Genomic DNA, 14373 nt, shown 5'->3' on the forward strand with positions numbered 1-14373 from the left:
GATATTGTCTTTAAAGTAAATAAATAATTTATTGCTTATTATTATCATCTTTATTTATTCAACGACGCTTTGTTTAATACTAGGTTATGCAACGTCGGTGGAATTCGTGATAGCGGGATACTTGGCGAGATGAAGCCGAGGATTAGATTATAGATTACCTGACATTGTCCTTACTCTTGGCGAAAACTTAAGCAGAAACCCAACCAGATAATGAGCCCAAGTGGCAATTGAACCCACGCCGTAGCGCAACCTCGGATGAGCAGATAACGCGTCTGTAGGCTGATCTACGTTGGTGGCTGCTACTGTTTATTTATATATGATAAAATAATGATGAAAATTAAAACTTGACTGAAGCTTTCTTATTTAAGTTTCTTGGTTTGTAGTAATTTGCACACGTTTTACATTTGTTAGATACGGATATTAAGGATACATTAAGTTATAGGTCTCGCAAGCAGGGAATACTGACGGAAGGGATGCGAATCAAACACTGCGATAAGGAAGAGCGGGCGACTGGAAAGGTCACGGGATAACTTGAATGATATTCAGGAGTACAGTCGGAAGAGAAATGACATCGATAGAATCAGTCTTGCGTTGTGATAGTTACATTATGACTTTAGTTTGTTCCATTGCATGCGAATACGTGTCTTGTATCACACTGTATTATTATTTCGTTCGTAAACATATGTTGCGCATTTAATTAGCTTCGAATTTTTCTCTTGCTACGTTCTTTATTTCCACAGCGATGGCCTCATTTGTTCATCTTCTTGGAAGAGGCAGTACTTCCATCGGCCCGCATCTCTCCCCCCGCGGTGTGCCTACATACACACGTCAAAACAGACAGCAACGCCATCATTGCTTTTCGGTAATCGTTTCTTGCGCGAGCTATACCGTAATTTATTTTTCTTCTACTTCATGATTCTGTTCTGTCTTAAAGAATCTTTCCATTATGTACTATACTTCGTTTGATAATGTCTGATAGGCGACATAAACATTGCCGCCAGAGGAGGACAGAAAAATAATTGCTATTCAACCAACAACAGAGGTCTCATTGACTTGAAGTTGGGCGGGGGTAGAACGCTTCAGACCGCCCAACTTCGAGACAAACGTGCAGTGAGACCTGTGCCATTGGTTCAGTAGCAATAATGCTTCTCTTTCTTTCTCTCTCCCGGCAATGTTTACGTCGCCTGTCAGACATTATGAAACGAATTATAGCTAGACTCTCCGACCGATCGGTTCCCTTTGCCTGGTATTTTAATAGTTTTCGTGTTAATCCGGTACTGTCCATTCTAGTTAATTTGTTAGTCCAATTTATATACTTTGAGTTCTTCTCGTATTGCGAACTATTATACGTAGGCTATACCATATCTTAAGGAGTGTCCTGATATGTCGTGCATTTCAGCCGATCTGTCCTTCTTCTGTCTGTCCTATTCATACTTCAGTCTTCACATTCAAAACGTAAGAGGGAAACTGCTGATAGGTACTTTATAAATTCTGATCATTGTTTCTTTTCAGACATTTCTCAATTTTCTGTCAATAGTTCCACACAAGCGTTGGAAACTTCTTATTTTCAGATCTAGATCCTTCTCTTGGTCATAAAATTTTTAGCAGTCAAGATATTTGAAGGTACTAAAACCCCAACTACGACCTTGTCCGCCCCAAGTATTACTATGGATTTTGCAATGAAAAATCACAGACCTAACTGGAACTCGAACCCGGATCGCCTGCGTGACAGAAACTGTGTTTAAAACTGTATCTCCTTATGTAATAGTAATATACGTTACAAGAGCGGTATGTTGACGTTTTCATGGTCGAGGAAAAGATTGAAAAAGCGAAACGTAGTTGAGCTTTTTTAATTTCCGAGAACATGAAAACAAACATACCGCTCGTGTATCGTACATTATTTTGTGCGAAGATCGTTTATTACATACCTGAAAGACGAATTTATAATTAGTTGCAATGAAATCTCCATGTTGGTTTCTGTTTAATGACGGCAACTTCGGAAAACCAAAATATCTTTCTTCAACATTGTTGCTATAAAATGTTTTCTGTGTTTACTATACTCCAGCAGGCCGTGATATATGTCTGTCTTTTTTTCCGCCCAGTCTATAAATGCGAACTGAAAACAAACAGTAAGGTTATGTAATGATTTATTTTTCATTTTAATATTTTAACAATATTATTTATATAACATATTGCAGTAATAACATCGGCATCTGGAATCTTGTTGATTTTTTCACGGCTTCCTTAATGTTACTTGTATCAGGAATGCAATAAGTTTCGTGGAGTAGTAGACTTTACTTAATTTTTGCAAATATTTAAAAACAATAATTAACATTGCAATTTAGGTGAAATTGCAGTGGTAAGTTTCCAATTTATAATTATTACTATGTTAAAAGTCTCTAAAAATAATATGTTAAAAGCCTAAAGCAGTAAAATGAATGTCGCGCTTAAGCGGTAAGAAGAGGGAGATTGTTATGTGTGTTACGTTGGGAATACTGAATGTGGTATTTCACACTTACCGCGTATTGGTTCTGTGCGGAAAACAAGCAAATACGCACTATCTCGCACAAAATAACTATTTAACTTGTTTTACCATTGGCTAACGGCAGCGCCAAGGTATGTATCGGCCCAGGGCACAACGGGGAGATGGAACGGAACTCTGAAACCCCTTCCCATGTCCTTTCCATTTACACTGCCTTATAAACAAACTCACAGTGCATCAGTGATGGATTTTAGGCGAACAACGGGAGCTGAAAGTTCGTAAAGCTATGATGCAATCCGTCACGAGCAATGCTTAACTGCCAGTCTACTCGTCTCAGCCGGAGAAAGTTGAGTGGGGAGTTAAGGGGAAATCTGCAGTGACTCAATTGAGTTAATAGTGCCGAGGCCTGGTATATATATAATAAAACTGGGGAGGGTGAGTATCCCTGTTGTAATCCTTGTTTAGTTGTTACTTTTTTTTTTCCAGTTTATTTACTTACGCATATTGTTTTATATCCATTCAGTATATGTTCTGTATAGTATTATAAGTGTAAGGGATATCCTTTTTTGTATAATATTGATCATAATTTGAATCTGCCCACCATATCAAAGGTTTTAATATAATAATCTACGAATAGGTGTGTTTCTAAATTGAATTCTTTCCTTTTTTTTATTTTAGTTGGTTATTTAACGACGCTGTATCAACTACTAGGTTATTTAGCGTCGATGAGATTGGTGATAGCGAGATATTTGGCGAGATGAGGCCGAGGATTCGCCATAGATTACCTTGCATTCACATTACGGTTGGGGAAAACCTCTGAAAAAACCCAACCAGGTAATCAGCCCAAGCGGGGATCGAACCCGCGCCCGAACGCAACTTCAGACCAGTAGGCACGCGCCTTAACCGACTGAGCCACGCCGGTGGCTCTTTCCTTTTCTAAATAAGTTATTTTAACATAAAGATACAATCGGACCAAGACCTTCTCTTTCCTAAAAGCATGATGTTCTTCACTGAGCAGTAGGCCTATTTCATATACGGTACCCATTTTTATTGCTATTAATTTTGCATACATTTTATACGTAACATTGATAAGGCTTATATCGCCATAATTATTGCAATAATTTCTGTCTTCCTTTTTACAAGTAATTTATTGTTCGGCTAAATGTTTGGACCATTAGTGCACACAGTCCGCCACTGACGTCTTCTCAGACTGATAAACCTGTGCGGCAGCTAAATTTGACCACACTGGCTGCTCTGATACAGTCGCAAGTTCGTTGTGAAGCGCACAGGATCTCCTTGAAGTTGATACGCGGAAGGCATCGATGGCGCGTCTGTTGTTGCAGTAATAATTACGGTTTGATAACTCAAACAGAAGTACTTTCCGTAGGTGTTTCATTCAAGTGACGTAGTGATCAGTCCAATAGGCAATCTTAATGCTGACAGAAACTTAGAGCAACGCAAATTCACTATTTGCTAAAATATAAGTTGATTATTTGTACAAATATAAAATTCATTTCCTGCGTGTTATTTCTATATTTTACGACCCGATATTTTTGTGAAATAAGTGATTAATATACAGTGATTTAGTGTAAATATTGTACGAAAGTTGCAATATATTTCTTACTGCCAAAGGGCATCAAAAGCAGTTAGCTGATGGTGCTTTTGTGTCGGTGAGTAAAATAAATATTTATTTATATGTTTACATTTAGTATTGCTGAGTTACAATCCAATTTTCTTGTATTCACAAACAGAGCTCAAGTTCACAATACTCGTACAATACTTCTCTCTTATGACATCGTTCTGGTAGACCAACACTTTGATCGTCTCTGTTTACACAAATTTAAAGTTGCTGATGTCATAGATTTTTGGTTCTTTTATGCACCTCTTTCTTTTCGGTTGGTTGTGATCAAACGTGAGTAGGTTTCTTTCTTCTTAGTGTCTTCCTAATTTGACATTTGTATATAATTCTCTATGTATGGAATCATTTCTTTTCTTTTTAAAATTCCTTAATGTGATCCTAAAGACATTTAAATTATTTTATGTTGTCACATTCTGTTGCTTCAGTGAGGTATACTTATCAATAACCAAACTTTTGATTATTCTGTTTACATTAAGTTTAATACTCGATGGTGTTGGAGTAAAGGGGATTGTCATTTTTTGTGCAAATGCAGTTTTGTTCCCCAGGGAAATACATTAGTTAAATTCTACAAATGGGTGTGCAAAAACCAAAAGAAACTAACATTTTTATGTGTTTTATTTGTGTAGAAAATTATTTTCAATAAGGCTCAATGTTTAATTTTCATTTAACTAAAACTCACTTTTGTGACATCTCACTTTATCCAAACACCATCGAATTGCTTATGGATGAAATAAAAATGCATTGTACATGGCTTCCACATACGTAATTGTTTACAAGACGTATATTACACATTCCCTTTTATAAGTAATGAAAATTACATTGCCATGAACATGCGAATACAGTAAATATCTACACTACTTTTATCAATTGGACCCTTTGATCCGTTTCGATCCCATAATCAAAGTCGCTTCTGTTAATATATCCGTGTTCTTCTAATTGCGAGACTTACGATATATTGTTTATAAGCTTCAAGTGGAATATGGTTGTTTTGCATTCCTCTTTGTTCTGTACTCGTCTATTCTGTTTACGTATTTCAAATACAGTATTTAATTCTTCGTGTAGATCTATTGATTAAATTGTTTTATGGTTTCAAAGAAAGTAGCCTGCCAGAAGTGTAAGTAATTTTCGTTGCTACTTGGAATTTTTCGCCGGGTAGCTCAGTTGGTAGAGCAGCTGGCTACGGACTGAAAGGTCCGGGGTTCGATCCCAGGTGGTGACAGGATTTTTTCTCGTTGCCAAACTTTCAGAACGGCCCCGAGGTTCACTCAGCCTCCTTTAAAAATTGAGTACCGGGTCTTTCCCGGGGGTAAAAGGCGGTCAGAGCGTGGTGCCGACCACACCACCTCATTCTAGTGCCGAGGTCATGGAAAGCATGGGGCTCTACCTCCATGCCCCCCAAGTGCCTTCATGGCATGCTACGGGGATACCTTTACCTTTACCTTTTTTACTTGGAATTTTTCTTCTGCCTATCTGTCAAATCCCTATTTTCTGACCCATGTAAAATATAGGTAAGATCAAAGTCTTACATTATTAATAATTAATTAAACGTTTCTTTTGTCACTTTTTAGGAAATTGTTCTTTTGACTATACCAATTAATTGTAATAATTTGATATTAGTTTCTAAATCATTCGAAGATGGAATATTAGAACCTAGATAGTTAAGTGATAGACTTGCTCTAATGGTTTCTTATATGTTATAACTAAGCTTAGTATTCCTGCTACCAAAAGACTCAAGTTGCGAGTAAATAGTGTTTATAGTAGGAGGAACCCAGGTGATGCAGCAGAGAAAGAGACAGACAAACATGCATGTTCGTAGAGTACATCCAACCTGAAATAAAAGTAGAGCGACTACTGACTTTATAATCTAACGGCGCAAGAGCCCGAAGTTGGCCAGGGCCTACCTGCGTGACAAACATTTTTTCTGCATAAAGTATGGGTACAAAGTGCTGTCGGAGTTGGGGCTTACTTGGAATATTCCTTCGTGTACTTTCCTAGAAATTCTCTAAAGTGTTTATTGTTCGGTTTATTAAGCGGTATATTGGCATTGACCATTATGGTACATAGATCCCTGCAAAACATGGATTTCTTATCGTACTCGCTCTGAGTTTGATGGTACTGCTTGTTTTGAGTTACGTTCAACCATATTTCTATGCTTTTTTGTATTGAAGTGTCTTTCAATGCACTGTTTTCTTGTAACTTTTATATCTACTTTGCACAACTTACATGTAATGTAAATTATTGGCTCCGAACTCCTGAATTAAGTCCTCCAGCCTTTCACACTTCGAACTTTTTGTCTTCGGCATTTTACTTCGTCACAAATACAAATGTTACGTTAAGTAAATAATACGACTTTTACATTTCACTGGTTTAAAGCACTCACTATGGCCGTGTTCCGCCTTCAACACAAACTAGAATGAGCGGGAGTAAGATGCTGTTCTATGTTGTATCAGATCTGACGTATCCCTGGGCTCTGACGTCAGGTACAGTATGAGAGTAGGCAACTTCATTCCAGCTTAGACGTAGCTGAAATACTAAGCTTAGTTATAACAATTTCGTTCTAATGTTATCTGTAAGAGTTTTCTTTTTTTTTATATATATAGAAATTATACTTTTTAGGTTTATTACGTAATAATATATTAATTGCTGTTTGTAAATAATGTTTTCAGTCTGAGATAATGAGCTGGTCATCTCCAAATTACAAATGTATTACATATCAGCTTTTTAAAATAGCTGTTTGCTTTTAATTTCCTTGACCAAATATTTACGATTTCATCTAAATATATATTAAACAATGTAAGGTACAAAGAACAAGTTACTTTATTTAGTACATTATTTTTAATAGTATTTTCCTTATACTAGTGCATTTTCTGAATTGTCTGAACTAAAAGGGCTGGCAGTATTTTGTTTATTTTGCACAATCCATTATTTTCCTCTGTGTACAGAATTTAAGGTCTTTTTAAAAACTACGTGATATTCCCCATGTATTTTTAATAACACAAGAGATTGAAATTAATAAAATCCATTCTATACAGAATATACCGTCTCTGAATCCATTCCATTCATCTGAAGGTAAAGCTTCTGAAATGACTGTTAATCTAATTGGAGTGATCTTTGAATAAATTTTATTTCCAGTATAGGCTTAGCAACCTGATATGTATAGACCTATAGTTCTATTGATTATTTCGAACCCCTTTTTTGTATTGGTATAAAAATTGCTAATCTCCATTCTTGTGATATGTTTCCAAAAATTCAGCCGGTATTTAAGAAATTGAAAAATTTGTACACAAACTTTTCATTATTAATTTGGCCTAATCGGGAGATTTTATTTATTTTAATCCTTTTATACTTGTTTACATTTCTTCTATTATTATCACGTCTATAGGATAACTGACGTTTAATGTTATACAGCATTCATATCTTGTGTAATAATCTCACAAGAACTGGTTTGGACCAAGTAATCAAGCCATTTTTCTTCACATACTGGATTAAGAGATAGATTATCTTTTTCAGTTGTCTTTGAATTTGTAATTATTTTAAATGCATTTTGTACTTAAATGTTTGCCAAATCTTCCTTTTAATGTTTTTGTCTCCTTTGTCGCTAATCTTGTATTCCATTTCATCTGTTTTATATCATGTTGACACATAATTTAAATAACACCTATTTTATGAGGCAGAAATTACTATAATATTTACTATTATGCGTTGCTAGTTCGGGCGCATTTTTAATGTTGAGTGAAAGTCACGTTTGTGGGTTGTTAGGATTAAAAGTATCAATGCATATTGGCCATGTGATATTCTCTGCAAAGGGCTGATATCATACTTCACCACTTGCCCATCTAAATGCGTATGATTTCAAAACAGCCCAGATATGCACTTAGGCATAGTAGTAAAGAATGATGCATTCACTGACACTAGTATTTAAACTCTTGTAAACCTGTACTCCTATTTACCTAGCAGCACGTTTTTAGTATCCCACAACCGTACGGAATCAGAATCAAACATTTCTTTCTATCCCTCATCACAGAACGTCATTATATTCATCCTTCTATATAGTATAAATTATCCTGTCCTTGGAACTCTCTACCCAGTGACATCAGGGATTGCCGGACGCTATGAAAATTCAAAATCAAGTTAGAAACGCACTTCTTGTCTAACGAAATTTATTATTAATAAGTTACTAGATGTATCGAATACAGCTTTTGTATAATCATTTATTATTATATTTCATGTTTACATTATTAATTACCCTTTCTCGTTTAGTTATTTAGATTAATAATATTAATGTAGGTCTTAAGCTTTGTAAAATTTGTAATGTTTTTGCATTTTTTTATGTTACTGCCATTGTAAACGTCCTTGTTTTGTTTGAATGAATGTTATAAATTTGTTATTGTTCTTGCTGCATATATACATATTTCTGGTGGCGTGGAAGAGAAGCGGTATGGCATAGTTGCGCCCCGCGATCAATTGGGAGGCCTAGGCATGGCATAGTTGCGCCCCGAAGAAATCAGATAGCAGAATGGACATGGCATAGTTGCGCCCCGATGGACATAGTACACAAAATAAATAAATAACTTAAAAATATTATAATGGTAGCTGCATTGAAATCAGGTATGCCTAGCATATGATCAATTTTGCTATTTAAAATAACACTTTTTTATCTATCACACACAATAAATAAACTGCATTTTTTGTACACCGATATCTTAACCCTACGGTACAGGGTTTCGAAAATTGAAACTTGGAACCATTGTGAATTGTTAATTCTTTACCCTTTTCACTAAACTTAACATGCATTTTAAATTAACCACACTATACGCCACAGACGGTGTGAAAATCGCTAATAAAATGTCAAGACTGCTAAGGCCCCATATTCCAACGGCTCACTCATTTGAATATGTCAGTTAGTAAAGTACTGCCAACCTCATAATAAAGTACTGCCAATTTTATGATGTTCATTTTTACGGTAAGTTATTGATAATCGCTGCATGAACAGTAGAAAAACAGTTAATAAAGTACTGCCAACTTCATGGTGTTCATTTTTACGGTAAGTTATCGATAATTGCTGCATGAACAGTAGAAAAACAGTTAATAAAGTATTGCCAACTTCATTATGTTTATTTTTACGGTAGGCTATCCATAATCGCTGCATGAACAGTAGAAAAACAGTTAATAAAGCACTGCCAACTTCATGGTGTTCGATTTTAATAAATATTAAATCGAATAAGAAATCAATAAGGTTGGTTGATTACAAGGCTCTAGTTTCCGCAATGTCTTTTTCTCTATTTCATCGGGGCGTAACTATGCCATGCCCTTTTTCTCTACCTGATGGGAACGGGGCGCAACTATGACCACAAAACAGGGACCCTTTTTTATCTGCTGCATCTTACCTGACCGTGGGGCGCAACTATGCCCTGCCCGAAGAGAAGGTCTGATGGCCTTAACGCCACCAGAATAAATAAATAAATAAATAAATAAATTATTATTATTATTATTATTATTATTATTTGAGAGCCGCAAGAGTTTGTACACTGCCACCAAGCAGAAATATGAAGAGTTAGGCCTATCTGTTGTTGATAATGCTGGGAAAAATAATTTGATATCCATTGGTCTTTGAATGCCTAGACATAGATACTGAAGTGGATAATTTTTATATCACTCCTTAGTAACTGTTATGCGCAAAAAAAAAAACGCATATACAGACATACACAGAAAATGTTGTGTTCTTTACAAATGAGAGAAATGAATGGCACATTATATGATACTTGTTTCTCTCTCTCTTCTTACAGGTTTCATCGCCTACATACATGTCCGTCGGCCGATATCCGTCACCATGAGCTGAAACACACAGCCAAGGTTTCCCCACGCACTGACGTGTGTCCAGGTGGCAGGATGGAGTTGCGGTGGCCCCATCCTCCTCCTACCCATAGTTTCTGGCTGTTGGTAACCCTGTCGCTACTGCTAGGGGTGTCGAAAGCCGGCGAGAATACAACAGAGTCTCCTTCGACTGTCTTCAGCTCCACAAGCAGTAGTTTAGTCACAAGTGACAGCAGTATTACAGTCGAACCAATTAACGCTGGCATCATCTTTAACATCTCCACCAGCCCGTTGCTGTCTTCTCCCACAGCTACAACATTTTATCCACGAAACGATGCACCAGCAACAACAGCGCAATCGCCGCCAGAATTTAAGTTCACCCGCGCACTTTACAACGTCACAATACCGGAAAATTCAGTGGGAAAAACTTACGTCACTCCGGAAGAGAGAATGGGGATCATGACAGTGGATAACGATCCGGACTTTGAGATTCGTTATAAGATCATTGGTGGTGACAGAGACAAATTTTTCAAAGCCGAGGAAAGGTTAGTCGGTGATTTCTGCTTCTTGCTTCTCCGTACTCGGACGGGTAACGTTGATGTTCTAAATCGCGAAAGAAAAGATAAATATGTGTTAGAAGTGAGAGCAACAGGGACGAAACGTGAGGGTAAGAACAAGATGAGTGTGATGGAAGCGGATACTACTGTTGTGGTCAAAGTGTTGGACACAAATGATCTCAATCCACTTTTTTATCCTACCGAGTACGAAGTTACAGTTCCTGAAGACACTCCATTGCATCGTAGCATACTAAGGGTGTCTGCCGAGGATGCAGATCTTGGAAGAAATGGCGAGATATACTACAGCTTTCTCGACAGACCAGAACAATTTGCAGTTCATCCGATGACTGGAGTAGTTTCACTCACAAGGCCCTTACGTTATGCCGACAGGTCTTTGCATGAACTTACTGTAATCGGTCAAGATCGTGGTGCGCTTTTCAGATCAGGAGCAATCGGTAAGGCTAGTAGAGCTAAAGTCACAATTAGAGTACAACAGGTTAATCTCAACTCACCAGAGATATACGTCCACCACTTGCCAGACATTGTAGAACATTCAAATGCGGATATTTATGCAATCGTCCGTGTTATAGATAAAGATAAAGGTGTGCATGGTGAAATTCAAAGTTTGGAGATTGTTGATGGTGATCCGGATGGTCATTTCAGGATACGTACACCTGAAGAAAGCGGCGGAAAGAGTGGAGAATATAACATAGAAGTACTACACTTACTTGATCGTGAAGTTGCTCCTCAGGGTTACAACTTGACTCTCAGAGCTACTGACAAAGGTGTGCCATCGCGTCAGACATACAAATCAGTACCGGTTCATCTCGCGGACTTAAACGACAACACGCCTGTTTTTGATCGTGAGATATATGAAGTGGAGGTACCAGAAACAGCACCGATAAACACTCCAGTTATTCGTCTTAAGGTAACAGATGCAGATGAAGGTAAAAACGCGGAAGTTCATCTTGAAATAGTAGGAGGAAATGAAGGTGGAGAGTTTCATATCAACCCTACTACAGGAATGCTATATACTGCAGAGGCACTAGATGCAGAGCACAAAGCTTTTTATACGTTGACAGTATCAGCAATAGATCAAGGTAATGCTGGCACTAGAAAGCAGTCTTCAGCAAAGGTCAAGATAAACGTGATGGATACAAATGATAATGATCCATTGTTTGATCCTACCGAAGATATTGTTTGGATTGATGAGAACGAACCAGCTGGTACTTCCGTTACCAGAGTCACGGCACGAGACAAAGATTCTGGAGAGAATGCGTATATATCTTATAGTATTGTAAACCTTAATCCTGTGCCTTTTGAAATCGACCATTTTTCTGGTGTTGTTCGTACAACTACAGTTTTGGATTACGAATCCATGAGACGGGAATATATTCTAAGGATAAGAGCTTCAGATTGGGGTCTTCCTTACCGTCGCCAAACAGAAATTCAGCTCAAAATCAGGGTTAGAGACGTGAATGACAATAGACCACAATTTGAGAAAGTGGACTGCACTGGTAATGTGCAGAGATATGTTTCAATAGGCACAGAGGTTATAACTTTATCAGCAATAGACTTTGATGCTGGCAGCATTATAAGCTATAGACTAATCTCTGGTAACGAGGATGGATGTTTTGCTCTGGACACAACTTCAGGTGTACTGAGTGTAACTTGTGATCTATCTGATGTGAAAGTGTCGGAACGTGAGGTGAATGTGACAGCTACAGACGGCACACACTTCTCAGATACTGTGAGTGTTATGATAAGGCTTGTGAACGGGAAGAAAAATCTGGGATCACCCGAGAGAGTCTTGGCTGATGGAATCGGAAGTTTTCACTGCAGAGACACAGGTGTTGCTAGAAGATTGACTGAAGTTTTGGCTGCTGCTGAGAAGAACAACAATATGGTGGGAAGACCTGGACAACAGGAAGAATTTGCAATGATGCCAAGTCGTTACGGTGAAAATGTTCATACACCTGAGTTTATAGATTTCCCTGTAGAGATCAAGGTGAATGAATCTGTGCCATTGGGAACTTCTCTCGCAAAATTACGAGCTCGAGACAGAGACCTGGGGTATAATGGGAAGTTAGTTTATGGTATCTCTGACGGAGATCGTGACTCCGTATTTAGGTTAGATCCTGACACTGGGGAACTGAAAGTGATAGGTTTTCTTGACAGAGAACGTGAAAATGATTATTTTTTGAACATTAGTGTGTACGACTTGGGACGGCCTCAGAAGTCTTCTTCAAGATTTCTTCCTATCACCGTGGAGGATGTCAATGACAATGCTCCAAAGTTTGAAAAGGCAGTAGCGAGTTTTAGAGTTACTGAAAATGCGCATAACGGCACTGCATTTTTCAGAGTGAATGCCACAGACGCAGATCTTGGAGAGAATGCAAGAGTGACGTATTCGATGGTAACAGATACTGAAGACTTTGCGGTTGACCCTGTTACAGGTGTCCTTACAGTAGCGTCTACATTGGATCGCGAAAGACAAGAGGTTTATGAACTTAAAATTCGTGCAACTGACGGTGGTGGTAAATATGGTGATAAGCCTCCGATGTTCTCGGACGCTTTGGTTCGTGTCACGATTGACGATGAAAATGACAATGCGCCTGCATTCGCTCTTCCAACGTACACAGTGAAGATTCGTGAGGACATACCTGTGGGTAGTGTAGTGGCTATTGTCAGTGCGACAGATCCAGATGTAGGGCAAGGTGGGGAGGTACGATACTCTCTCGTTGGAGGTGTAGACGGTGGAGAAGGAATTTTCACAGTTGATAGGTTATCTGGCACGATAAGAACCATAGTGGCTTTGGACTTTGAAGAGAGACAAGTGCACAGTTTGACAGTCAGAGCTCATGATCGTGGAACCCCATCTCTTTTTACAGAAACTAATGTGATAGTGGAGGTAGTGGATGTAAACGAAAATCTTCATGCTCCAGTATTTGACGACTTTGTAGTGGCGGCATCAGTCCGCGAGAACCAACCGGTGGGAACTCTGGTGACTACAGTCAGAGCCACGGATGCAGATCCTCGAGGCGACGACTCCAGGATTTCTTACTCCATCAGGGGCGGCGATGGGATCGGACTCTTCTCCATCGACAGTGAAGGTAAGAAAGAAATAACCTCTTATATTACTGTGGCTGTTCAGCTTCATTTAGGTTTTAACCTAACAAAATGATTTCCAATTTTTCGTTTAGTTTGGAAAAAAATTTTAAATTAGGGTTTATTTAACGACGCTCACAACTGCAGAGGTTATATCAGCGTCGCCGAATTTTGTCCCACAGGATTTCTTTTACATGCCAGTAAATCTATTGACATGAGCCTGTCGCATTTAAACACACTTAAATGCCATCGACATGGGCCGGGATCGACCGCGCAACTTCGAGCATAGAAGGCTAGCGCTGTACTAACTACGCTACCTAGGCCGACTTTACTTTGGGAATCTTCCTCAATATTTCCAACTTACATTACGATTTTCGGTAATAACGTTGACATAAATATATTGTGCCAGTTTATAAAAGTAATATCAGCTGTAGCTACGTAATTTATATTTTTAATACATAAACATTAATTAATCGTATGCGGAGACTAAGAGGAAGGCACGAAATTGGATAGATTGGACAAAGCTAGGTTTGCAGTGAAAGACCTGCCCTTGGGCAGACCACTGTGAATGAATGATATGCAAATTATTGAATTGAAGTTACTTTTTTCCACGAATACTGCTAGTACAAACTAGGACAAAAATTTGAATGTACACATACAAGTAAGAACTGAATATTGCAGCACATACTTGAAATGTATGTAAATTATAAACCACCATGCACTTAATTTCTCCTAGCTTCAGCTTTATATTTTCAAGTTTACCCCCGAGTGGG

At 38.1% G+C, this 14373-nt stretch overlaps 1 protein-coding gene across 1 annotated transcript in view; it reads left to right on the forward strand.

Moving 5' to 3' along the window:
• Positions 1-13676, forward strand: part of LOC138709949 (fat-like cadherin-related tumor suppressor homolog) — a 337052-nt gene extending 323376 nt beyond the window's left edge. Inside the window, exon 2 of the mRNA XM_069840634.1 lies at positions 9908-13676. Within this exon, the coding sequence (XP_069696735.1) occupies positions 9908-13676 (3769 nt within the window). The remainder of the gene's footprint in view (positions 1-9907) is intronic.
• The last annotated feature ends 697 nt before the right edge of the window (positions 13677-14373 follow it).

Source organism: Periplaneta americana, chromosome 12 (genome assembly GCF_040183065.1).
Source record: "Periplaneta americana isolate PAMFEO1 chromosome 12, P.americana_PAMFEO1_priV1, whole genome shotgun sequence".
In the NCBI taxonomy this organism is placed as follows: Eukaryota; Metazoa; Arthropoda; class Insecta; order Blattodea; family Blattidae; genus Periplaneta; species Periplaneta americana.